This window comes from Benincasa hispida, chromosome 3 (assembly GCF_009727055.1).
Source record: "Benincasa hispida cultivar B227 chromosome 3, ASM972705v1, whole genome shotgun sequence".
NCBI classification, from domain to species: domain Eukaryota; kingdom Viridiplantae; phylum Streptophyta; class Magnoliopsida; order Cucurbitales; family Cucurbitaceae; genus Benincasa; species Benincasa hispida.
Genome location: NC_052351.1, coordinates 59744352 through 59770100, shown reverse-complemented (window position 1 = coordinate 59770100; position 25749 = coordinate 59744352). Strand labels below are relative to the sequence as shown.

The following is a 25749-nucleotide window of genomic DNA, read 5'->3' as shown; positions in this document are numbered from 1 at the left end:
ATCTTATATATACATCTTGTAACAAAGCTGATTCAAGAAATTGAATTATATTATATCTTTCTTGGTTTTTGTGATATCCCAACAAAGACAGCCTGGAATAGAAGGATCCAAACCAAACCCCAACCCCACTTCTATTATTCTTCCTTTATTTCTTCCATTCACAAACACAATTTCTTCTCTCACCTTACTAAAATAAAACATAATTCATTTGTCATCACATATAAAGCTTACAAAAAGAAGAGAAAGTGGAGATATTATGTGTTGCCTAACTTTGGTAACCATTTCCCTCACTTTCCCACCTTTTTATTTCATTGATGATATATATAAACGATGATTACATTATCATCACTAACTATTCATTCAATCCTTAAACTTGGATAATTGTGTTAGAACTTAGAAGGCAAATATAGTCAAAACAATATCATTATTGGAACTAAAAAGACGTATTTGAAACGACTTTTTAAATGATACTTTAAAAGTCATTTCAAACGAACTCTTTGGCCTCAAGAGTTGGAGTTAGACACTCTACTCCTTGTTTGGTCTAAAGAATTGGAGGTTCACAACTAAAACACTTCAATTTTATGCTTTATTAAGTCTTTATAATATGGACATCGGGACTCTATAACTTCTCAAACTTCATAACTATCTGGACTTTACAACTCCACTTTTGTCTTAAACAACCTACCATACCTTAGGTTTGATAGGTCCAAAGTGTAATAATTTATAAAGGTAAGAGACAGAAACATTAAAATTTTGAGTATTAAACTTTGTAAGTTGCAATGTAAAATATAGCATTTTGTTTTTATGTTCTGTGTCTCACCTGGGCCTCAGAAACTTGTTCTGGTTTCCCTCTTTGCTTGTTCTTTGCCTTGATTTCTGCTCCCATTTTGCTTGTCGTGTAGTGATTCTTGTTGGGATTACCTATCATCACAGACATTGCAAAAGAAACCATAAACGAAAAGAAAAAGAAAAATGTTCTTCTAGTTCTTCTTCGTCTTTTCTCATCTCCATTCTAATTTTGCTATATTTCTCTGTTTCTCTACTTAGCATTGAATTCTCCTCAGCCATTGCCATTATCAGAGAGGTTTAAACAGACAGAACAGTACCTTAGAGATTTCTCTCCCATGGATGAATCTCCTTCTCAGTGATTGATTTTTCTCCTCTTTTCCCCTCTTCGACTGCTGCCCTAGGGTTTCACATCCATGGGAATTTGTCATGCGAAGGTGATCGCAAACCCTAAGGCGAAATGCGAGGAAATTACCGATTCACAAACCAGAAATTCCCCTTCTAATTTGCCGTTCTTCACTCCAAGTCCTCTGTCGAGCGTCTTCAAGAACTCACCATCAGGTGGTACAAAGCGACGTTCCCGTTCACGTTCTCGGCCGTTTCCACCGCCGTCGCCGGCAAAACACATAAAGGAACTGCTCGCCCGACGCCATGGCTCTGGTAAGCCGAATCAGGCGGCGATTCCTGAAAATAACGACGGCGACGGCGATGGCGACGGGGAGGTTGTGGAATTGAATAAGGAATTTGGATATTCCAAGGAATTTGTGGGGAATTTTGAGATTGGGGAAGAAGTAGGGCGCGGCCATTTTGGGTTTACTTGCAAAGCTAAAGCGAAGAAGGGAAATCTCAAGGGTCGGAATGTTGCTGTGAAGATCATCGCTAAATCTAAGGTTTGAATTTTTTTTTTAATTTTTTTTTCACTATCAAATTCGTTGCTTGAAATTTTGAAAACCATTCTATTTTTAAGCTTCTAAATTTTGAATATTGTGTTTTTTTTTATTTTGTGTATTTTGTGTCTATTAGTTGCTCACACATTCAAAAAAAGATTATAAATTAATTAATTTCTTAAATACGAATTTAAATTTTATGCCTAGTAAAAATTAAAAATTTACAGTCCGTTTGATAGACAATTTGAAAACAAATGATTAAATGTAAATAGAATTGTATTTCATATTTTTTTATATGTGTTTGACAGCAAATTGAGTAATTAGATTCTAATTTAAACAATTATTTTAAAAGTGTTTGATATTATATTTATAAACTATAAAACTAGTTGCAGTTACCCATGTTGAATATAAACTAGTATTAATTAATTTATGAACATGTTATAGTTTTAAAAAATTATATAATTATTATTTTGTAATACATTACACATTGCATATTTTAATTTAAAAAATGAATTAAGTTTATGATATGAAATACTATAGTTCTAAACGTTTTTTAAATACAATTTTGTATTTTAGAACTTAAAATTCAAAAATTTGAATAAACTAAAAACATAAAAATATTCAAAAACAGAATCCATATTGTCTATCAAATACGAATTTGTTGAATTTAATGAATCTGAAAAATATTAAATATGTGAACTACCTTAAGAGTATGCATGAAAATAAGATATCTGAAAATCAAAGATAGATGTTTTATTCTAGATGAGAAATGCTACTAGAATTTTACGAACAAAAATTATGTATGTATTTAATGTATTAAATTAAGCATGACAGTTTTATATAATTTTAATAGATTAATTAATTAAACAATAAATATCATTCAATGTATTGATAAAAGTTAATTAATTAAGAATTAGTAATAATGTTAATTATAAATATTTGAAAATTGAGATAATTAAAATTAATCAATTAATATATTTATTGAATGTCAAATTAATTATAATCTAATGCTTAATCATTTTTATAATTAATTATATTCAACATTAGTAATTTTAATTTTAATTAAATAATATAAAAATATATTTTAATAAACAATATACAGTATAAAACTGGGATAAAAATACTATATGTTATAATAGAGGAAGTACTAAAAATTAATCACAATAAATAATTAACCAATTATAAATAATAAATAATGATTAAATGTTCATAATGATTGATCGAGTTAAAATTAATCTTAATAAATAATTATTTTATTGTAATAAAAACAATAAGTGATCAATTATTTTATCGAAAAATGATTTTTTTATACTAACTAAATTTAATTAATCATAGTTTACTAATTAAATATATTTGAGATGTTATTAATTATTAATTAATAATTTATATACATTAGTAATTGCATTCATTTAATAATTTTTTATTGAAAAATAAGTTAAGTAAATATTTTACTCGATTATTATTGACTTATTACAACAAATATTTATATTAATTTTGTTAAATTAATATTAATTAATTAATTTGATTCAAAATGAAATTTTATATACAATGAAAAACAGAAGAAGAGGGGAGGGAGAAAACTCATAGTTTTGGAAGAGAAAAGAAAACTTTGTTCGTGGAAAATAAGTATGCTCAGGCTTATTCTTAAGCAAAATTTTTAGACAAAGGGTTGAAAACTGTGAAACAAACATAGGTCTTTGAATGACTATGTTGATTTTCATCCAGAAAAACCTTCAACCAAACGACGTCTTAATGGTCTATTAGAAACTTTTAAAAGTTTAGGGATAGAAAAGATACAAAACTAATTGTTCGTTGACCTATTAAACATATTTTGGTCTTTGTAATTTCACAGCGTTCATTTTGGACACTATATTTTCAAAATGTCTATTTTGATCTCTATCCTTTCAACTTTTATTTCTTTTAATACTAATACTTGTACTTTCAAAAGATTCATTTTGGTCCTTATACATTAGAGACTATTTTGGTTTCTTCATTTTCATATTAATCTAATATCTTTCTATCAAATTTTTAGCACTTCCAAAATATTATTTCGGTCCTTTTACATTTAAAAAGAGACTATTTTGGTTTCTTCATTTTCATATTGATCTAATTTCTTTCTATCAACACGCGCGTACACATGTGAGGTAGGAGAATCGATTTTAAATCCGATAGTATAAGTTTTCTTTTAATTGAGTTGACTTCCATATAAAAAATAATTAAATTTTTAAAAATTCAAGAGAACAAAATATGATTTAAACTCAAACCAATCTTAAGGGTGAGCGTGCATGTCAATTTATCGTTAAGCTAAACTAATTTGGACATTTATATTTTTCAGACAGAAATTAGACCTTTAGTTTTTAAGTTTAACTATTAGTATTTAGTAGAAATTTAATTCTTAGGATAATAAATAAAAACACTTGCCAATATTATGTATTGAAATCATAGTGATCCATTTTAATTTTTACTATATTTGCAATTTTTAACTGATGTGTTTGCAATATTTCATCTAAATTATTATCGGTTTACGTGTATACAATAAATCAATTGAATTTGAACTATAGGTTTTAAGGTTGCTAGCACGTATCATATGTCGGTTGAGTTATGCAAGTTTTGACGTGAAATAAACAGAAAAAAAAGTTTGAGAGGAAAGAAAATTAAACTTAGTTATTTCATTTAAAATTTAAACTTAAATTATTTCTTTCGGAATGCCACTAATTATTTGTTATTCCCTTCCAGTTTATGTTTTCCCTTTACTTTTTTGGATTGTATGTTTCCAATGAACTTGTCCTAGCGGTAGAAAAAATGGTCGGTATAATGTGACATTGAAGAATTATGACAACGTTGTAGGATGTTCATGTGCAAAATACCAAGAATTTAAGCTCTATTTTTTTTGGCATACACAGTAAAAGTAGTTGGATAAAATTTGTCTATGAACTGTTTTCGACACTGTTAACTAAATGATGACATGACTTACCTATTGGATGAGCGATGTATCGTTATCGACAGATGACGACAGCGATAGCCGTCAAAGACGTAAAAAGGGAAGTGAAAATATTGCGGGCTTTGAATGGACATAAGAACTTGGTGCAGTTCCATGGAGCGTTTGAAGATGACACAAACGTTTACATAATTATGGAGTAAGTTTGTGTTTGTAGATGTCTTATGTCGTTTACGTCTATTCTCGTTCTATAATCGTGAGGTCATCTAATTCGGAAAACAAACGTCTGACCCTATAATATTTGGCATCTGAAAACTCTTGTAGGTTATTTAATATTAGGTCGATGACCGCCATGATTCGAGCATGTGATGTTAAAGATTTCTGGATTTACGACTTGTCCCGTTGATCACTAAGCTAACATAGTTGCCCGATATGTGTTTGGCCACATGAACATTGTATGCTAGTCTGAGGCAGAGATTAAAGATTGGAAAGTTTAAGTTTTATCTGCTAATTTTTTTAATACCTTCTACTTTCTGTCATGTTCTTTAGGTTATGCGAAGGCGGTGAACTACTCGATCGGATGCTTTCAAGGTATTTTCATTCTCATTAACTTTTACTTACTTGTGTAGATTCAAGATGACTATAATATTCTGTAATTTATGTTATGTCTTAGATATTAGTTGTTGATATGATGATAATATTTGGATTGTTTAGGGGTGGAATATACTCAGAAGAAGATGCTAAGATTGTCATGGTTCAGATTTTAAGCGCGGTCGCCTTCTGTCATCTCCAAGGCATCGTCCACCGTGATCTCAAGCCAGAGGTACTGTTAGTTCTACTTCTTTCTCATCAAATTTGAATGAAATCTATTCAAAACGAGCCGAGATGACGCACTCATAGTTCTTTTAGGTTTAAATACTACTTTGGTCTTTGTACTTTTGATTTTGATTCATTTTGGTCCCAATACTTATAAATGTTCTTTAGTTCATAGACTTTCAACTTTAGTTCATTTTGGTCTTTGGCAAGTTTGACCTGGATTTACATATTCAGAGAGTCTTTCATTTTCATTTTTACTTCAGTTTAAACGGATCAAAATGGTCACTTTTTGAAAGTTCAAGGACTAAAATGAACCAAAGTTGAAAGTATAGGGACGAAAATGGATATTTTAAAAGTATATGGATTAAAATAAACCAAAGCTAAAAGTATAGGGACCAAAGTAGTATTTAAACTTTTCTTTTATATGTTTCGGTTTTACTTTATGTTTATGATGACGATCGACGAATGACAATTCTGTTGCAGAATTTTCTTTTCACAACAAAGGAGGAAAATTCAACACTAAAGGTTATTGACTTCGGACTCTCGGAATATGTAAATCCAGGTCAAACCTATCATTCGAACCGTGATGTTTTCCTCTTTGATCTTTTAGGTGGTTAGAGTTGACATCTGATTAATCAAAATCTTACAGATGAGAAACTGAATGATATAGTTGGCAGTGCATATTATGTAGCTCCTGAAGTCCTGAATAGATCATATGGGACCGAAGCCGACATGTGGAGTATCGGTGTGATTGCCTATATTCTTTTATGTGGAAGCAGGCCTTTTTGGGACAGGACCGAATCTGGTATATTTCGAACCGTGTTAAGGGAAGAACCGAGCTTCGACGATGAACCTTGGCCATCTTTATCTTCAGATGCAAAAGACTTTGTCCAAGGATTACTGCATAAAGACCAACATAAAAGATTAACTGCTGCTCAGGCTTTGTGTAAGATTATTGAACTGAAATATACTTTTACTCAAAGGACAATGGCTCTAAATTTTGTCTAATGCTTCTCATCCCAATTTTGTTCACAGGTCATCCTTGGCTGACAAATCATCCTGATGCCAAGATTCCATTGGATATGATAGTTTATAAGCTTGTTAGAGCATATATCTACTCATCGTCTTTGCGTAAATTAGCGTTAAACGTAAGTGTCCTTTAAGTTTAGAATTTTCTTCCATTTACTACTAGAATCCCTACTGTAACACTTGAGTTTAAGAGAGTTACATGAATGAACCGATATCACATCCGAATGATAGAAATCCCAAGGAAATGAAAGTATGGTTAAAAAAGACTTAAAAAATTGGAAGTTATTACCTATACCAAATTTAAGCATGCTTAGCTGGAACAATTCTATGTTGTGCTGGAAGGACTCATGTTGGTTTGTGCAGATAGTCTTCACTTTTGGAAGTAGTTTAAGACGGGTAAATAACGTGACCAGGTCGTAAGGGATGTAGGGGAATGTCAGGGCCATAGTAGCCAAATCCAAACTTTGAATCCTGGGCTTGGGGCGTTGCACCTACCATGATGCCTTGGAAAGATTGGGTTTGAATACTCGAGATGAGTTAGATGGTTCGACTGGTTAATTTTAAACCTACGTAAACTTGAGCTCATTTTCTTTTGAAAAGCATAGATAATTTTTCATTGATAACAGAGGGAAAGGCATGCTAACAATGTATTATATTTTGCCTATGAAACATTTTAAACTTGCTATGGAAGCCCTGGAATTGTGGGAATAAACTTCTGCATTTCTGACAGGCTCTTGCAAAGACATTATCCTTCGTGCAGCTCGCTTATCTTCGAGAACAATTCGATCTCTTAGGTCCGAACAAAAACGGGTTCATCTCTTTACAGAACTTTAAGACGGTTAGCTCTTTATTCATTATCTCAATTTTCTTCAAGGACAATGTTGAAATTTCTTACTGACTGTTGGAATTACATGAGCAGGCTTTGATGAAAGCTTCGACTGATGCAATGAACGATTCGGGGGTGATAGAGTACGTTGACATGGTAATACTCGTAAGGGTTATGTTTTAGATCCATTTTTAATTCCTACTTTAAAAAAGTAAAACAAGGCATAACTATAAGTAACGTTCATTAAGCTTAATCTCTTAGAACGAAATCATAGTCAAACGGGATTGTATCCGTCGAGAAAATGGAAACGAAAGGTGACGATTCAATTACGAATGTTTCAGGTGAGTTCCTCACAGTATAAAAGGTTGGATTTTGAAGAATTTAGTGCAGCTGCCATAAGTGTGCATCAGTTAAAAGGTATTGAAAGTTGGGAACAACATGCAAGATATGCTTATGACCTTTTTGAGGAGTATGGAAACAGACCAATTATGATAGAGGAACTTGCCTCAGTATGCTCTCACTCTCTCTAAAAGCATTTTATTTTTTTAAATTGAATTCAATAATTTCATGATAAAGATCGAACCATCCACCTTCAAGAGATGTTTGTATATTGACCCTCTCTCTTAAAAAGTTTCATATGCTAATTTACCTAGATTAGCCTAATCATTACCGAAATTGACCTTTTTGCCTAGGAACTCGGATTGGCGCCATCTGTCCCGCTTCACGTGGTTCTTAAAGATTGGTTAAGACCCTCAGATGGGAAACTTAGTTTCATGGGATTCATCAAACTTTTGAGTGGAGTCCCCTCTTGTACAAACAAGAAGACTTGACATTAATTCAAAGCTGTTCTACCTATTACTCCTTGATCCAAAATGGCCAAGGAGATGATACGAAACCCGACTCGAGCAGCGTTGAGAAGTTCGTTACTTTTTCTTGATCAGAGATTATCTTCATCGAATATATACTTCATACACATACAGTGAGAGACAAGAAAATTTTTCCTTTCATATTCAAACAATTCTCTCTTTTTTGGTGAGTTCAAATTAAGATGATTGTATAGACTTTTGTGTAGCATGTCTGTTTGAAGTAACTTAAAATCTGTTTAAGCTTTGACTGAAGTCTTTGATGTTCAAGGATTTCCATTTGTTGGCTATGCAATGCTCTGTAACTTAATATAGTCATTTTTTTTGGGGACAATTTTGGACTAGTTGTTTTAGACTTTTAGTGTAGAGTTATAAGCATGCACAATTAAACTTTGTGTAAGTATTGACATTGTTGTTGAATAAAATTTCATAAGTAATGTATAGTGTCAAGTTTTATGTTAAAATCTTATAACTATCCTAAAAGTGGCTAAAGTAAAGAATCATTAGACCATTAGTGATTTTTGTAAGACTCACCCTAAAAATTGAGATTTTTTTTTTTTAATAAAACAATTGTAGGGATGGAGGATCGAATCTTCCACCTCTAGGATGAAAGATCGTGGCAATTATTACTGAGTTAAGCTCATTTTAGCCAAAATTGATGTTATTGAGTTCAAGTTTAATTAATATTTCAAGCTTGAAAGTTATTAGAAACCGGAACAATGCCCCACCATGTCAATTAGAAGATAATAACATATGTTTAAAATAAATGTGGGCAAGTGAGATTTGAACCTTTGACTTCTAGAGAGATAGTAGTTACCAATTACTATTGATAATTTAGGGGTGTACAACGGTCGGTCGGTGTCGGTTTTGGAAGAAATCTGGCACCGAAAATCAACAAAAAAAGAGTGTGAAATTTGCCCGTACATCGGTCGGGTCGGTTTTTTTTTTTGTTTTTTTTTTTTTAAAGAGGAGCCAAGGTTATCAAAAAGGAAAGATGAATTAATAATGTGTTATTGTTAGGTTAATAAAATTAGCAACTTTTTAAATTTTAAATCAATCATTTTTTATGAAAAAATTTAAATAAATCATGTAATGGTTTGAAAATTAGGCAATATAAAACATAATAATAAATCAATACTAAAATAGTAGGCTTGGGCTTGAGTTGGTAGTAATGGGCTTGCTTTTATACTTGTTTTTTTTTTTAAAAAAAAAAATTATATATATATATGTTGATTGGTTTTCATTTTTTTTTTTAAGGAAAACCAAAAACCAAACAACCGACCCCTAGTCCCGACCAACCGACCTTAATTCGGTCGATTTTGATAGGTCGGATCAGTTTTAGGTGTTTTTATGTACACCCCTAATTAATATGCTTATTTTTGGCAAGAGGAGAAGATTTATGATATTAAGTCTCAATTCACATCTATATTGCTAATTCAAAAAAAATTATGGATAAGGTACTCACCATACTCCTTGAAAATTATTCAATGGTCCCATTGTGGATGTTGTAAAGTATAAATATAATTAAATCTACTAACTATTAGTTTAACTTTCCAAGTGATGAGTACTTTAACATGGTATCATCTCTAGTCCTTAAATGTCATTTACTCCTCAATTAATAATGATTTGGAGAGTGTTAAAGTCTAAATATAATTATGGACTTATTTGGGACTAACGTATATTATTAAACCTAATTTTTTGTCGAAGGGCTTGAAATTTTTATCCTCTATTCCATATTTGTTGAACTAAAAATAAGTAATATCTATATCTTTGTACATGAATCTTATAAATAGCCAAAATAATAGATCGATTTTGAAAAATAAACAAAAACAATGTCGAAATATATGGTCAAACGTGAGATGCACGTGCACAACAATTAACTTGAATCTCCATATTTGCTCTCACATAGACTTCTATCCTACTTTTTGAATGATGTATTTTAAGTCTCTTTTGATTCTTTAAATGCAAGTCTCCCATTAAATATTAGGTAGTATTTGGGAAATTCTTATAAATAAAAAATTTATAAAAATATTTACACTTAACTTAGTATTTTTTAAGTTTAAGTATGAAATCTCATTAAAATCTTTATTAATTAAAGTTTTTAATAACAGATTGGTCACTAATACTCACTTTACCTTTTTCCTAATGGTCAAATTTTTTTTTTTATCTAAATCCATACTTTTTACCATGACCAAGTTTGAAAATAACACTTGCCCAAATTTTGTAATGTGATATGGTGTACTCAAAGATCAAAGAGCAAAATATAGGTGTAAGAAGTGTCACACCCTCTCTCGAGCTTATCTCTTTCACTTAGAAAGAGGCATGAACACAGTAGATACCATCATTTTGTGATATCTACTGCCCGCTTAAACTCATTTCTCTCTAACTATTAATCATAAACAAAAGTAACCTTACTTTTAAGCTAAGGTAAAATTATATTTACACTATTTATTTTATTACTACATGATAATGTATGTATAATCCTTATTTACAAGAATCACCAACTTATCCTACAATCCCTTTAAATCCTAAATTAAGGGGATTTATACATAGCGGATTTTAACTTCTGAAATATGGCTGTGGTATGGCAGACCTTGATCTTTGGCAAAACTTTGGAACTCTTTCCTTTTTGCTACCTGGAGGGGGAGAGAACAAAATATTTGGAAAACGTAAGCTGGGGAGCCTAGTAAGTAACATTTCATAAAACAGCCTTTTTGTTTTACACATTTTGAAAACTTTAATAATGCATGATAAATCTCTTAAAACAAAGCATCTATGAAACTTATTAAAATACATGAGTACACATGATAAATCAATCATTAAACCTGTACCCAAAATTTCTTAGGGTAGACCATCCAACACACCCAGGCACTGAGGTGGGACTAGTCTCAACACTCTCAGTCTTTGCTTATGCGGAACCACTTACACATAGTCGTTGTCATACATGCACACAGAACTCAAGTATCTCATCTTGATACTAGATCTAATGATTTGAAAACTTCTTTCTCAAACCATAATTTTAAGAAACATCGCATGAATAATCAAACCAGAGATACATTTACACCAATAACTCAAAGCATGATTTCACAAACAATTTTTTTTTTTTTTTTAAAACTTTGCTAAACAAGATTTTCTTTTAGGAAGGGTGACTCACATATAGTTAGCGATGATTCTTCTTTTTTCAAACCTTTCCCAACTTCTCCTGGTCCTTTGGTTTATTCTAAAATTAGACTAAAGTTCAAATTTATTTAATTTAGGCTAAAATATTCTTAAAATACCTCATTGGCCCTAAACTACTCTTACTAACCCAAAATAAGGCAAATTTAGGTGTTAAGCATTGTGGCTGAGTGGACAGACATGCACAAGTAGGGATGTTGGGGCTGCTGTCACGTACAGACGCTGGGCAGAGGGTGCTGGGGTTGTTGGCACACGCAGACGAAGGGGTGCTGGCGCCCCGGGGATGCAGGTGTACGTCGGGTGACTTCACAGGGGCTGTGCGTGTCACTCCAAATTTTCATGTAATTTCATTAAATTATCTTCAAATATCTGGACCTTATTTTAATAAATTGAGATTAAAGATTTAATTTGAGAGACAAGATAATTCATTTAAAAGGTATTTGTAAAGAATTAGAATTCTAATTCAATTTAAAGAAAAAAAGAATTAATTTATTTGGAAGAAATTATGGTTTTAAATTTTTGTTTCGTTTTGATTTAGGAGTTTGAATCCAAAACTGAATTAATGAGTTAGGAGAAGGAAATTGGGTATTTTATTTGCTTAAGGATTAAAGATTTTAAGAAATTTGGAGATTTATATCCTTAAAGGAATTTAAATTGGATTTGGAATTTAAAATCGAAATATATATATATATATATATATTTAATTAAGAACCCAATTGGGTTTAGGATTTAAGGAATGTTTATATGTATATTTTGTGTGTGAGTTCAAAGTTAAAAGGAAAGAAAAAAGTAAAAAAAAATAGTTATTGAAACCTAAGAGGTGTTTGGGGCAAGGACTATCCTAAAACTATAATAACCATATTTTGCTACAGTAAATATTATTTCAAATAACCATATTTTGCTACAGTAAATATTATTTCAAAACTCCCAATTAGCTACAATAAACATTATTTTAAAATTCTCCGTTTTCTACGGTATTTACTATTTGTTACAGTTTATACTATTTTTCGTTCATAATTTTTTTATTCTTTGTTACGGTGCTTATTATTTCCTTCTCAAATTAAAATAGTTTACACTTCAAACACATAGTTTTATAATCCAAACTAAAATTATCTACACTCCAAACACAAACTATTATAACTCAATTATAATAACCAACTCTTTGCCCCCATCACCTCTTAAAGCTTCAGCACCCCCTCCCCCACCTCTCGCAATCTCCCTCTCTCATCTCACCTTTAGCATGACCGGTCTCCCATCCTCTCTTCGCTCAGTTGAACGTCAAGTTCGCGAATCGGAGTTTGTCTGCGCCACCCAATGCTGACCTGCTGCGTCCAATCGACCCAACCGCTGCCCTCTGTTCGCGCTCAAACAGCCGCACTCCAGATCTGCTCGTGCATGGCAACTAGTCGACCTCCACCATCAAACCACGCATCCCGTCTTCTTAACGCCATCATCGTGGGCTGTTGTCACGTGAATCAGAGCTATTTAAATCTATGTTTTGGGTGAGTTTTCCTTGGTTTTTTTCTTTTTTAAGATTTTGGTTGATGAATTTAGAATGTGTCTAATAGTTACCTTAAACTTGGTGTTGGGATGAGAGATTTGAAGTTTGATGAGTGTCGAAGCAACTATCCAGTAGCTATCGAGATGATTATAACAAGTTCGGGTAATGTTTTGGATATTTTGGTAAGCATTCAAGGTGTTGGACCTTTTTGTTGGTTATTTGAGTTGTTCTTTGAGGATTTACTTATAAATGGTAGATTTTCTTGAAATTCTTGAATGCCCATCAAGTTCTTGGCCTAAAATCTTTTGGGTTTTATTTTAAGGTTGGAATTGGAGATTTTGGAAGGAATTTAGGTATTGTCTATTGGGATTAAAATCTGCTTTAGTGGAAATTTTGGAGATTGGAATTTTGGAGTGATTGTTAATCAAGTTTTGCTTTGAGTAAGTTATTTGGAGTTGTTTGTGTGAATTGACAAATGAAATTTGGGCTATATTGGTTTGGTTAAAAATTTATGTTTTGTGTTGTAGGTTTTATTTCGCATTCTTTAGTTGGTTACCGATTGTTTGCTTGGAGAACAATATTTGGACTTGCAATTTGAAATAAGTGTCTTTTTACTGGGTTACCTTCGAACCAGTCATCCCCCTGTGCATGATAATGATTGGACTGTTTAAATTAGACTAATTGGACTATTTATTTTAGACTTATTGGATTGTTTTGACTGTGATGGTATGTAAAGCTAACTGAGGACATACTAGTAATTTTACCTCTAAGATAAACGATTGTAAATATAACAAAGGAGTTATATGTGAACCGATGCATGCTAAGTTTTTATGGTTCTTGTTAACTTCTTTATCGTGTACACATACGACTGATTGTGTGCTCCTCCGGACCACACTATGATTGTACATGTGCAAATTTATGATTGATCGTGTACCTTTAGGATACACGCCTACGATTGACGTGTGCTTCCTTAGGACACACATACGACTGATTTATGTACCTTTGGGTTACACTATGACTGATGCATGTTCTTCTAGGTTTATGTTTATGACTGATTCGATTTTGTGTACCTCATAGAAGGAGCACATCGGTTTTGTTTATTAGGGAAGAAAGATAGATTCATGCGATTATGTATCAACTGTTAGAAATTGAATATGATAGTGTATCTCGGTTACAGGGGATTGTCAGGGCAATCAAGTGTCGAATCTGAATTTCGAATCCTGGACTTGAGATACCATGGGAGATATGTTTTCTCTTGCATGGGCAAAGGTGACTTGCTCTATAGAGTGTAGACATTTTCAATACAGATTTATGAAATCATGAACGTCTTTATCATAGAGACTGCCATCAAGTAATGATTACAATTATTATGAGGTTATGGTGATGTATGTGTTGGGGTTGATGCCCTAAAGTCTCGTGTCTTATATTTTGTAAATAGTTTGTACGAACGCTTGTGATGTATAATATATGATATTTAGTTCACTTCTTGATTTTGCTTATTTGGATGTTTTATTTGCTTTACCACAAACCAATAAAATAAAATCTTTGGTTGTCTTCATGTAACTTAAGCATGTATGTGGTGACATACAAGTGGATCATGTCTTAAGTGATAACCAAAATGGTCTGTAGTATATGGATATAGGAGAGAAACCTTATCCTGGTAACACTATAGATGCGGCCTACTTTGTGGAATAATTACAAGTGTTGTGACTTGTCACAGATGATCTAATCCTGATCATTCATGCAGGGGACATGCGAGCGGGGGCGTCATATAAAAAGAGTTTGTATAAGACCTGACTACGAAGTGTTAACGTCTCGTTATATAACATTGTTCATGACAGAGACTTCACTTTACTAGGATGACCATAAGTAACATGACCTCAATCTGAGTGAGTTGGGAACTCCTGCCATTGAGGGCGGTTCTTTGATTTGCATGGGTATGAGTGACTAGGCCGCTGACTCAAATCTACCACTTTGGGGATTCATCTGATTTGGGAGCTTGGAACTCAGCTACACAAGATGAAATTCATTCATTCCACGAAGCAGGGGCAAGTAGATAGATAGCTCCCTTAAGGGCTGATTTCAGGGCTTGAACGATGTGGCGCCACACACCTTCTCATGGCCCGAGAGGTATTCACAGATAGTTGGATTATGTTGTATTGTTCATTAGAGGGATCAGTAGTACTTAAGGAGTGAGATGTAACTATAGAGGCAAAATAGTAAATTGGCCCAATTGTACGAGCATCTGTAAATGGTTATCGTACTCATGATTGGTTATATTCGATGGACACAGAAATATATCTGTGGTAAGAAGAGTTCAACTGTTGGTCTTTAGTGGAATTCCTGGCAGTTAACGGATGGTGGATCTCGTGGCTAAAGAGTTTAGTCAGCTATTCACGTACCGTTGGAGTTTTGAGCCATAGGTCCATAAGGTCCCCTTGGTAGCTTGGATACAAGTTGGGAATAAGTTTTTGGGTCAGTTTGAAATATTCAAATTGACAAGAGGGAGTTCGATTATATATGATATAATTGAACTAGTTAATTATATATGATATGATTGACTAAATGTATGAGATACATTAATTTGGAGGAAATTGGATATAAATATGATTTATATCAAGTAGAGGAGAAAACACTATGGTTGATATATGATATCAAACTATAGGTTATGACTATAATATGATTATATTTATTATTTTATTAATTGGACGGTTATGAGATAATTGGCCACCGTTTTCTCCGAATTCGTGCGTTAGTGGGAAGTTCAATTTAGTTCTAGTAACTGAAGAATAAAATGAAAATTGTTTTCATTTTGCACGAGAGACGCATAATCGCTCACGGTGTGATAAACCTTATATCGCTTAGTGTTTGAGAGCCTATACGATAGCGCCCGCTTACTAAATGATCGCACACTCCGCTTTCCTAAATGATCGCTCGTGCTTTCCTAAACGATCGCTTACCATTTCATAGACGATCGCTTAGCGCCTGAGCGTAACTAGACGATTTCTTAGCTTTTACTACACGATCGTATACCCCACACTAAACGATCAAGCACCCTACTATACGATAGTCTTTCCTTTCTCCCACTTGCTTGATCTTAGTACACAATAGTCTTTCCTCCTTCCCTTTACCAATTCCATCAAAGCCCACCATTTGGATTCTCACTTCGAGAATATTAAGAGCTCTGAGTGGTGGTGTCGTCTCTGTTGCCTGTTGTTCATGCGAAGCTGTTCGTGTAGACGATCGAGGTGTTGCTGGGCAATTACTTGCTGGACTAGCAAGAGCGAGAGAAATCAGTTCATGTGAGAACGAGTTTTGTTCTGAAGAAAAGTCTTCAACTGGTATGTTCTCTCGGTCTCTTGTTTTTTTATCCTTTAAGCATGCCAATAATTTAGCGTTATCAATGCATATTTGTATGTTCAAATGTATATGTGGAAATTGTGTCGCAATGAATTGGAAAGATCCGCTTTCGCTCATAGGTACTCTTGTATAAAAGTTCCTTCAGTATGCTGGTTTGACAAATGCTCTATAGAATCCGGGGACTTCAAAAACCTCATTTAAGTGAGATTTTTAGGCTCGTTCATAGGAGGGGTAATTGGTGATTTGCGATTGTTTTAAGATTAAAAAGTAACATAAAATTGTCTCAAGTAAATTATTCAAATCCTGGCAAAGGAAGTGAAAGCATTGCACAACAAGAACTTAGCATTGATAAAAATTTTATGGCGAAACCATCAGTTCAAGGAAGCAGCATGGGAACAAGAGGACGAGATGAGAGCATAGTACCCAAAGCTTTTTCAAGATTAAAACATTCGAGGACGAAAGTTTTTTAAGAAGCGAAGAATGTAACACTCTAAATTTTCATGTAATTTCATTAAATTATCTTCAAATATCTGGATGTTATTTTGTTAAATTGAGGCTAAAGATCTAATTTGGGAGGCTAGATAATTAATTTAAAAGGTATTTGTAAAGAATTGGAATTCTAATTCAATTTAAGAAAAAATTGAATTAATTTATTTAGGAGAAATTATGGCTTTAAATTTTTGTTTCCTTTTAATTTAGGAGTTTGGATCCAAAACTGAATTAATAAGCTAGAGAAGAAAATTGGGTTATTTTATTTGCTTATTAAAGATTTTAAGAAATTTGGTGATTTATACCCTTAAAGGAATTTAAATCAGATTTGGAATTTAAAGAGGATATATATATATATATATATATATGTATGTATGTATGCATGTATGTATATAGTGATAAAAGAATGGAAGCATATATGATGCATGTCTTAGGCTATGCGTTTGTTCTCATGCATCGGTGGTCATACGTTGGAATGAAAAGTATGCATTAATCTCGTATGCAATGACCATGCATTCCTATCACAAGTTTTCTTGCTCTCTCGCCAAGTATAACGAGATCACAAGTTTCTCGGGTGATCTGAGGTCGAACTCAGGGACTTGTAGCTAAATGTCATGAAGTAATGTGTTTGCGGCGAAGAATAAAAGAATGTTGAGGGTTATGGGCTATGCACTACTCCTACTCCTAACTAACAGATTAAGCAGTGGAAGTATGACTATAAGAGATGAAGACACGACAACTGTTAAAGCGTAGTAAAATGCATGGGAAAATAGATAAAATGGCGAGGATGTCTTCACCGCAATACTAAGCTTGACCGCAAGGGTAACCCCAGCCAACGCAAGATATGCAATCATGCTACACACACTTGACGAAGATGCATGCGATGCATATGCGATAGTGTCGAGAGGCCTTATTTCTAAGTCTCTATTCCTGTTCACGTGCTCTCACACATAAACAAGATGACCGCATACCATCATATCCTACTTCTGGACGCATGCGATGTGCCCGCATACTTTCATATCCTATCCATAGGGTGCATACGTTGTGTAATAGCAAACAGAGCTTATTCCTAAGTCTTCCCTCTTGCTTATGCGATCCAATCCGCTCTTTTGAGTCTAGATTTGGTTTTTAGACTACTCTCCCAAGTATGTCTAAATGATGAATGATGAACTCATAAGACAAGGTAATCACATAAAACATGGTTGATGTAAGATTATTCCTATCTCTAGTGAACACTTGCTTCCGTTGCTTAATGCGATCAACTACTTACCCTCCCGGGCAGTTGGTTGTTGCTGATTCTACTTATAGACAAGCATTAGTCCGCTTATAGACAAGCATTGCTATAGCTTCACACTAAGCAAATAGGATTTTCTCACAACACTCACGCAACGCACACCTCTCGGAGGTTTGCTATATGCTTCATATGTCTATGCCGCATGATTAAGTATGTGATACTCTAGCAGTCTTACTTAGTGATGCAATGAAAGTAAAGGATGCTAGGTAAATGAAGATGGAGATGGAATTGAAGGAAAATATAGAAATGCATTGATCACAAAATGTATTAATCTCTTAAGCCACAATGTAATACAATATAAGGATAGAAGAGAAATGGAGTGCTAGATGGAAGCAATGTCTTGCTTCCATCAGATGTGTGTCAAGGCTGCCGGTGGTGCCATGGATGGGCGGTGGAGCAGACTCTCTCGAGATCTAACTCCGACGAAGGCTCTGGTCATCACTCGAAATGGTTGAGGGGACGAAGAACTCTCAAGACTATCTTCTCACGCTTTGGTCTGGATCACAAGGATCCACTCGAAGGTAGCCTTCAGGCAGGGGACCTTGGATGATCTGAAGTTGTGCTCTAAGGCTTCTATTTATAGAGCTTGATCGCCAACTGCATTAATGGACCTGCTCTGAATCCTGAACACTGTCTCACGGCGTGGTAGGTGAAATGTCAACATCATCTTTTTGACGATCCCATGTATGCATTCATGCTTGCATTCCACAAACCTTGCGATCGCCCTTCATTTATGGTTATTATTCTGTAGCTACAATCTCCCTTCGATGACCGCATTCACTCGATAGCCGCAACACACCATACGACTGACGCATGCGATCACCACATGCGTTCGTCTTCGCGATAGCCTGGCTTCCGTGCATGCGACCAATTTCTGCGTTTGCTACAAAAATAAACAATTGAACGCATAATAACGCATAAAAGTGGGTTAGCCGAGATTCTTAATGTCGATCGACGCAAACTCGTTTTCTTAGTATAATCGCCGTATATTCTACTTAACAACCCTCATAATTCTAAATAAAAGACTTATAATGACGTACATTTCTGCCTGTCATCAATATATATATTTAATTAAGAACCCAATTGGGTTTAGGATTTAAGGAATGTTTATATATATATTTTGTGTGTGAGTACAAAGTTAAAAGGAAAGAAAAAAGAAAAAAAAAAGTTATTGAAACCTAAAGCTTCAGCACTGCCTCCCCCTCACCTCTCGCAATCTCCCTCTCTCGTCTCACCTTCAACGTGGCCGGTCTCCTTTCCTCTCTTCGCTCAGCTGAACACCAAGTCCGCCAATTGAAGTTTGTCCACGCCACCCAATGCTGACTAGCTGCGTTCGATCGACCCAACCGCTGCCCTCTGTTCGCGTTCAACTAGCTGCACTCTAGATCTGCTCGCGCACGCCAACTAATTGATCTCCACCATCCACCACGTGTCACCGTCTCCTCAGTGCCGCACCCGTGGGTTACCGTTGCCAGAATTGTAGCTATCTAAATCTCTGCTTTGAGTGAGTTTTCCTTCAGTTTTTTTCTTCAAGATTTTGGTTGATGGATTTGGAATGTGTCTAATGGTTGCCTTAAACTTGGTGTTGGAATGATAGATTCGAAGTTTGATGAGTGTCGAAGCAACTATCCAGTAGCTCTCGAGGTGATTGCAACAAGTTTAGGTAATGTTTTGGATATTTTGGTAAGCATTCAATGTATTGGACCTTTTTATTGGTTATTTGGGTTGTGCTTTGGGGATTTATAAATTGTGGATTTTCTTGGAATTCTTGAATGTCCATCAAGTTCTTGGCCTAAAATCTTTTGGGTTTTAATGTAATGTTGGAATTGGAGTTCCTAGAAGGAATTTAGGTGTTGTTCATAGGAATTAAAATCTATTTTACTGGAGATTTTGGAGATTGAAATTTTGGAGTGATTGTTGATCAAGTTCGCTTTGAGTAAGTTGTTTGGAGTTGTTTGTGTGAATTGATGAATGAAATTTGGGCTATATTGGTTTGGATAAAAATTTGGGTTTTGTGTTGTAGGTTCTATTTCGCATTCTTTAGTTGATTATCGATTGTTTGCCTGGAGAAAAATATTTGGACTTGTAATTTGAGGTAAGTGTCTTTCTACTAGTTCGCCCTCGAATCAGTCATCCTCTTCCGCATGATAATGATTGAACTATTTAAATTAGACTGATTGGACTGTTTAAATTAGACTGATTGGACTGTTTATTTTGGATTGATTAGTCTGTTTTGACTATGATGTTATGTAAAGTTAATTGAGGATGTACTGGTAATTTTACCACCCGTAAGATAAATGCCTATAAATTTAACAAAAGAGTTATATGTGAACTGATGCATGCTAAGCTTTTATGATTCTTGTTAATTTCTTTACTTGGATAGGTGTATGATAACGGGCAGAAATGCACGTTATTATAGTGCAAAATTATAAAACAATGCAGGATTGCGATGGTAAAAATATACAACATTGCATCCAAAAGCATTAAGTTCACAACATTGTGATCGCATGCGTCGCATTAAAATAGCTAACTTATGTATTTTTGTGCAAAAAATGCATTGGCGCAAGGCAGAAATGCGATCCGAATAAATTAACGTCCGAACGCATAAGAGATTGCGGTCGCAAGGCTATGCGATCATTTGCGCTCGTAAATATCTGCTCAACAAGGTGGTCGCATAGAGTCGGTGCATCTGGGTGAAAGTTTAATAAATCACGATGGGACATAAAGCTGATGACAGTCGATTCCGAATTAAGTTGATAAGCCGTTAACGACCTACTGTAGCAAGTACACTCAACTTTTTAGTGACAATTATTCGGCGCATCAGACAGAGAATTAATGCTATCGCATCAGTGCAATCATAAGAGAGAAGAAGCTTTTCACCTTGAAGCTTTATAAATACCGAAGGCCACCTTCACTGAAGGGAGGGACCAGTTGTTATAGTTAGCTCAGTTTTACAGAATTTTTCCTATAGAGAAGTAGCCTTGTTCATAGTTTTTATTTTACTTAGAAGGCGGAAGCGAGAGAAGGGAGATTACACCGAGAGATCGTCACGATGAACTCAGAAGAGTGCTAGGGAGCATCGAAATTAGAGGGAGGGCCAACTCTTGTGGAACCAAGAACATCTTTTGGGCGGAATAGAGAACACAGTGTAAAAGCCTTGGGAAGTAAGGAATTGCTACCAGGCTCTCTATCCTTATTTCTATTGTCATTTTTTAATATGAACTTATTTATAAAAATAGAATTTGCATCTTTATATCTGTCCCCTCTCTGTACATTACGCATGAGTAGCTAAATCTGTCGAATGGGTTGAGAAGCACTTAGCTAGCATAACCTGGATCTTCATTCTATGCGATTATCTTGTATTATGTATGCGTCATTTGTCCATTAGGGATTCTCGAGAGGGTAGTCTAAGGATAGAATCTAGGCTTGGAAAAGTCAGATTAAAATCTAGGCTCGAGAGAGTAAGATTAGAACCGCATATTCAAGAGATAAAAGCTTAGGAATAAGCTCTGTTTGCTATTAACGCATCGCATGCACCTTAGAGATAGGATATGATTATATGCGGTCGCCTTGTTCTTGTATGCATCGTCATCGCATAGACAAGAAGTAGAGACTTAAGAATAAGTTCTATAGACATTATCGCATTCATCGTATGCGTCCTAAAATTAGGAGCTATTGCATTTTCATTGGAAAATGATTTGCTGTTGCATGAGTGTAGTATGATCGTATAGCTTGAACGCATTCTCGGGAAATGCTAGCTAAAGACTTTCTCAACCCGTTCCTCTACATGCTCAGTGTATCTGTCGCATAATTACTCTTCCCTCAAATCCGCCACATACTTCTATACATTAAACAATAAACCAACCAAACCACTGATTTATTTGTTACCGCAAAGTGATCTAAAATTACCATCGCATATTGTCTTTCTTAGACCCTGTGTTTGACCTTGGGGTTACCAGGAAACTCAGTCGGATTTATACTTGGTCTTGCTGAAAAAACTTGCTTGCACAACGCATATTCCACCATCGCATACCACTCCATTATTTCATCACATAAAACAACGCATCAAGTTTTTGGCGCCGTTGTCCGGGACTTCAGTAATACAGTGTGCTTTTTTCCTTTCTTCCGCAGGAACCGGGAGATTTGAATGCTTACGGTAATTTTTTTGATTTTCTTTGCAGCTTTCAATCTCTAGTGAATTGCGACCCAGAGATTGAAAGAACGTTCTGATGAAGATTGAGAGACAGCTGCCAACAATATCAACAAGAGAAAGATAACATGGTGGAACAATCAGGAAATGGAACACCAAATGAAAATAATGTCATGGCGAATCCCATCCTATTGGTGAACGGCCGTAATAGGCCATTCGGGACTATGCGTCACCCAACCTCTACGATTTCTCCCCAGGAATCATGAGGCCCGTGCTTGATGGATCGAGATTTGAAATGAAACCGGTGATGCTGCAGATGATCCAAACTGCTAGACAGTTTGGTGGTAGGCGTGGCGAGGATCTGCACGCCCACCTCCGGAGTTTCATCGAGATCTGCAACATTTTTGTGTTCCCAAATATCTCCACTGAGGAGGTTCGAATAACGTTGTTCCAATTTTCCTTATGCGGCCAAGCAAGGAAATGGGCTTATTCTCTTGAACCAGGGGAGATAACATCGTGGGAACAAGTAGTGGAAAAATTCATAAAGAAATACTTCCCTCCAATAGAGAATGCCAGAAGGAGGAAGCTGATCACTAATTTTGAACAGGATATTGACGAATCGCTCAGCGATGCCTGAGCGAGATTTAAGAGGCTGGTAAGAGATTGCCTGCATAACGGCTTACCAGATTGTTTGCAAATGGAGATTTTCTACCAAGGATTAAATCCTGCATCGCAGACAACTGCTAACACAGCAGCAACTGGAGGTCTGCTAGATAAAACTTATGAGGAGGCCAAGAATATCCTTGATCACATTTCTAAAAATCATGAAGATTGGAGAGAAAGTGATCAAAGATTAAGAATTAAAGATAGTGACGTGAACAATGGGGCCATCACATCCCTTCAGAACCAAATGACTGCGATGATGAGTTTGATACAAGGCATCACAATTAACAGCAGGGAACGCAAAAAGGGCAAGTCAACGTAATTGCTCAAACGACCACAAGTTGTGTCATCTGTGGAGAAGCACATCTGATGGAAGAATGTCCGGGAAATCCGCAGTCAGTATGCTTCATAAAGAATAACCCTTATTCCAATACGTACAACCCTGAGTAGAGAAATCACCCCAATTTCGTGTGGAAAAATCAACAACAAAGCTTTCTACTAGTGGCACAAAAGAAGGGCCACAAGGATTTTTCCGGCGAACAAACGGTCAAACACATAACCAAGCCAGCAGTTCGCAGGCACCGCAATCTTCGTCCTTAGAGAGCTTGCTGAAGCAGTATATTGAGAAGAATGAATCAGTGCTTCAGAATGAAGCGACGTCCATATGAAATCTTGAAATTTTAGGACAGATTTGCGGGCGAACTCAAGAATAGAACCCCAAGATGCGTTGTGGAGCTCAACTTGAGCTCCCTCACCAACTCTAGGGTAACAGGAAAGGAACATGCTTGTAGTCTCTTTGCTAAGCCGAAAAAATGACAGTGGAAGTAGGGGAGGAACCCATCATGACCAACTTGAATGCGGTGACAACTGAGGACCTGTTGACATATGATTCAGAAGAGTCCGAGAAGATGAACCCAGAAGTTGCATCCACCTTCAAGCCTCTAGAACACGAGATAGAAGAAGTCCAACAACCACCATTACCATAAAGATTGAAAAAGAAACAGAATGATGAAAGAAAGATCGCTACAATGGCAGTAACGCAAAATACGACGATCCCACAAAAAATGTGCGACCTAGGAATTTTCACGATACCATGCTTAATTGGAGGGGTCAACCTAGATCAAGCACTATGCGATCTTGGGGCGAGTATAAACGTAATGCCGCTATCAATCTTCAAACGATTGAATATAGGAAAACTCATGCCCACGACGGAGACTCTTCTACTTGCGAACAGATCCCGAATACATCCCGAGGGAGAGTTGAAAGATGCCACAATCTCAATTGACAAATTCATCTTGCTGGCAGACTTCATCATTTTGGATTATAAAGTGGACGAAGATGCGCCCATCATATTGGGACGACCATTCCTTTCAACTGGTCGCGCTCAAATTGATGTGAACAAGGGGGAGATCGTGATGAACGTCAATGGGGAAAAGCTCCGGAGTAAGGCAGTCAAGATCCCAGAAGACTGAGAAAAGAAGAAGCCTTCATGGACGTAAAAAGTCCAAATTGAAATAAGCAGTCCCTGCGTTACTATGTAACTCAAACTCATCAGGGGTGCAATCCTTTTGGAATATCCTTTTTTTTTGTTATATCAATGCTTCATGAAATTTCATTACCTTGCTTTTATCTATTATTGTACAATTATCTCTAAAAAAAAAAAGAGAGAATGCGATCGTGTTGAACGATCGTAGTAAACGATTTTGATAACTCTGTTTTTTTATTTGACCCTCTCAATGTTTTCTTTGCAATGATCAAGGTGAATGATTGTGGAGGCGCTACACGAAAGACACAACTACTTTATTCCGTCACCACAATCAAAAGAGAGCAGTTCGCCGCAAGAAGGATGCGTTCACAAATAATGCGGGTGGCAGAGAAAATTTGGGGGTTGTATCCTTCCTTGACTTTATTTATTCCAAATTTTGCACTATCGCATCGTATTTTAACTTTGATCATTTTAGTATCGCATCCTCTTTGGTCGGCGTAATCATTTAACATTGATTAATTTAGTAAGTCACCACATTCTTTCTCTTTGCCAATTATGATTTCAATGATGATATGCATGCTTCTATTTTTTTCATATATACTAGAGTCAACTTAATTTTAGGACAGTCAACTCATGAAATATTTCTAGAAGTTAGTGGTCTGCTAGCTTTCTTTCAAACTGACTTTTTACAAAACTTCCTAAGAGCATCGCATGACTTCTTTCATTCTTTTAGAAATGGGGACATTGCTGCGTTTTAAATTTGGGGGTGCAGTATTCATTTTCGACTTTGCTATTTTTAGGTTATAAAAAAAATAATAATATAATATTTCATAACGTTGCGATTGGATCCTATTCGTAGTTAGATGTCCGCATGACACACGTGGGGGCAAGCAAAACGAAGGTAGGAATCATGAGCAACGCATAAATAAGTGATCGCAACTCTGCTGCCAAATGGGCATGAGTTTAGACTGAGGAAGAGCGCCTTGCTCGTAGTTAGATGTCCGCATGACATACGTGGGGACAAGTCAAAACGAAGGCTAGCAGCAAAATATTATAAAACAATGCAGGATTTGCGATGGTAAAACAATAACAACATTGAATCCAAAAGCATTAAAGTTTCACAATACATTTGCGATCACATGCGTCCATCGCAATAACAGCTAACTTATGTATATGTGCAGAAAAAGCGTTGGTGCAAGCCGGAAATGCGATCTGAATAAATTAACGTCCGAAATGCATAAGAGATTGCGGCCGCAAGGCTATGCGATCATTTTGTGCTTGCGAATATCTGCTCAAGAAGGTGGGCCGCATAGAGCCGCGCGCATCAAGGTGGGCGCATCTGGTGGGTGAAAAGTTAATAAATCATGATAGGACAGAAAGCTGATGATGGTCGATTTCGAATTAAGTTGCAAGCGCCGTTAACGGACCTACACCGTACAAGTACACTCAACTTTTTCGGTGACAATTATTCGTGTAGTCACCGC

The 25749-nt window shown here is 35.3% G+C and overlaps 1 protein-coding gene and 1 long non-coding RNA gene across 2 annotated transcripts; one reads left to right on the top strand and one right to left on the bottom strand.

Moving 5' to 3' along the window:
- Positions 1-564: 564 nt before the first annotated feature.
- On the bottom strand, positions 565-1247 carry LOC120074169. The gene is made up of 2 exons (XR_005480914.1): positions 1107-1247; positions 565-921 (listed from the first exon to the last, which is right to left on the bottom strand). It is a non-coding gene; the product is annotated as an uncharacterized LOC120074169 (long non-coding RNA).
- On the top strand, positions 1174-8479 carry LOC120074168 (CDPK-related kinase 1-like). Its single transcript, XM_039027196.1, has 11 exons — positions 1174-1676; positions 4680-4810; positions 5161-5202; positions 5326-5434; positions 5911-5989; positions 6077-6373; positions 6463-6575; positions 7187-7294; positions 7376-7438; positions 7624-7791; positions 7975-8479. Exons 1-11 carry the CDS (start codon positions 1203-1205, stop codon positions 8110-8112), a joined length of 1722 nt encoding a protein of 573 aa, XP_038883124.1. The 5' UTR covers positions 1174-1202; the 3' UTR covers positions 8113-8479.
- The last annotated feature ends 17270 nt before the right edge of the window (positions 8480-25749 follow it).

What these genes read in the sequence shown, in the direction of transcription:
- LOC120074168 (XM_039027196.1), top strand. Translation starts at nt 1,203, where the DNA reads ATGGGAATTTGTCATGCGAAGGTGATCGCAAACCCTAAGGCGAAATGC. An exon ending in ACCGTGATCTCAAGCCAGAG is followed by an intron (nt 5,435 to 5,910) that starts GTACTGTTAGTT and finishes ATTCTGTTGCAG; the next exon opens with AATTTTCTTTTCACAACAAA. An exon ending in TGCGTAAATTAGCGTTAAAC is followed by an intron (nt 6,576 to 7,186) that starts GTAAGTGTCCTT and finishes CATTTCTGACAG; the next exon opens with GCTCTTGCAAAGACATTATC.